The 1199-nt window shown below is 38.9% G+C and overlaps 1 protein-coding gene across 1 annotated transcript; it reads right to left on the reverse strand.

Moving 5' to 3' along the window:
• Window positions 1-265: 265 nt before the first annotated feature.
• On the reverse strand, window positions 266-924 carry LOC110096988. Its single transcript, XM_020823169.2, has 2 exons — window positions 693-924; window positions 266-610 (listed from the first exon to the last, which is right to left on the reverse strand). Exons 1-2 carry the CDS (start codon window positions 792-794, stop codon window positions 512-514), a joined length of 201 nt encoding a protein of 66 aa, XP_020678828.1. The 5' UTR covers window positions 795-924; the 3' UTR covers window positions 266-511.
• Window positions 925-1199: the final 275 nt, after the last annotated feature.

Here is a 1199-nt window from a genome sequence, read left to right on the forward strand (position 1 = left end):
GCTGATAAAAGATATATCTTTCATCTAAATAAACAGATGTCGATGTTATTTTCTTCGAACCCTAGAATCTCAAGCATCAAATTAACAAATTACGATAGATAACATTTTCCCCCCCTCAATACCAAGGTAATGCAGGCTTTCCACAGTGAAAGAAAAGATGTTATAAAGAAGCAAGCAGAATAGTGGATTTGCTAAGGCGGGAAGAAGAAGCAAGCTTTAAAGACCAGAGTCTAGCTTTAGTCGAGAAGGCAACAAACTGAAGAAATCCGAGCAGAAAATCATACGCGTCATCCATTTTTGTCCGTCTTAAATTGTAATTTCACTACTACAGAAAGGTAAAAGTAAGAAATTTACTTCTGGAAAAAAAAAATTTCCAGGAAAAGAAAAATTAAGGAATCAAACAAGCTTCAACTAATTCCAAACGTAGTTCAGGAAAGAATGAAAAGTTCGGATAAGTAGAATACACCATAGAAGGATATGGTAGTGGAAAAGTAACAGAATTTACTAAAATCTATGAGTCCGACCAGAGCTCGGAGTGAGCCTGTTGTTCTTCCTGCTGCCTCCTTTTCATCTCGTTCTGGTATCTCCTTATCTCCTCATTCCTCCTCTCCTGCATCGAGAAAGGAACAAGAATTAGGAGGCAAACGGCGTAGGGAAGGAGAGAGAGAGCGCGCGCGCGCTCGCGGAGTTGCCTTGTAGCTGATTTCGACACGGTGCATCACATAGAAACCGAGGACTCCACCGAGTATGGTACCCGTCACTATTCTTACGTACGCCCACCGCTGCGAAACCATTGTCGCCGCCCGTCGTCGTCGTCACCGTCGCCTTCGCCGCCCGAAAGTGAGTTCCGAGCCTCGTACCCTTATGCTGACCTGTAAACGGGTCGGTGACACAAGCGAAGTTAGAATCATGGCTGATGGCTCCTTAGGATGACCTAAAAGAAATGGTTTTTTTTTTCGATAAATTAAAATGCATATATTTAATAATTTAAATTTTACTATTTATTTAATATAGTTTTTTCTTTAAACATTTAAATTTTCATGCACACATTACGTACACAAAATTAGAACTCAAAATATATTAATTAATAATCAAAATTCGCAACCAACAAACCAAAGTAACATACATTATTTAATATAGTTTATTGTTAGTAGAGTTCATGAAAGTCGTGACGATCTCATTAGGCACCAAAAAAATTG

The sequence above is a fragment of the Dendrobium catenatum genome, unplaced genomic scaffold (assembly GCF_001605985.2).
Source record: "Dendrobium catenatum unplaced genomic scaffold, ASM160598v2 fragScaff_scaffold_133, whole genome shotgun sequence".
Lineage (NCBI taxonomy): Eukaryota > Viridiplantae > Streptophyta > Magnoliopsida > Asparagales > Orchidaceae > Dendrobium > Dendrobium catenatum.

Coding starts and splice junctions, on each gene's coding strand:
- LOC110096988 (XM_020823169.2), bottom strand. CDS start 794: ATGGTTTCGCAGCGGTGGGCGTACGTAAGAATAGTGACGGGTACCATA. Junction 611..692: donor GTGTCGAAATCAGCTACAAG/GCAACTCCGCGA, acceptor TTCTCGATGCAG/GAGAGGAGGAATGAGGAGAT.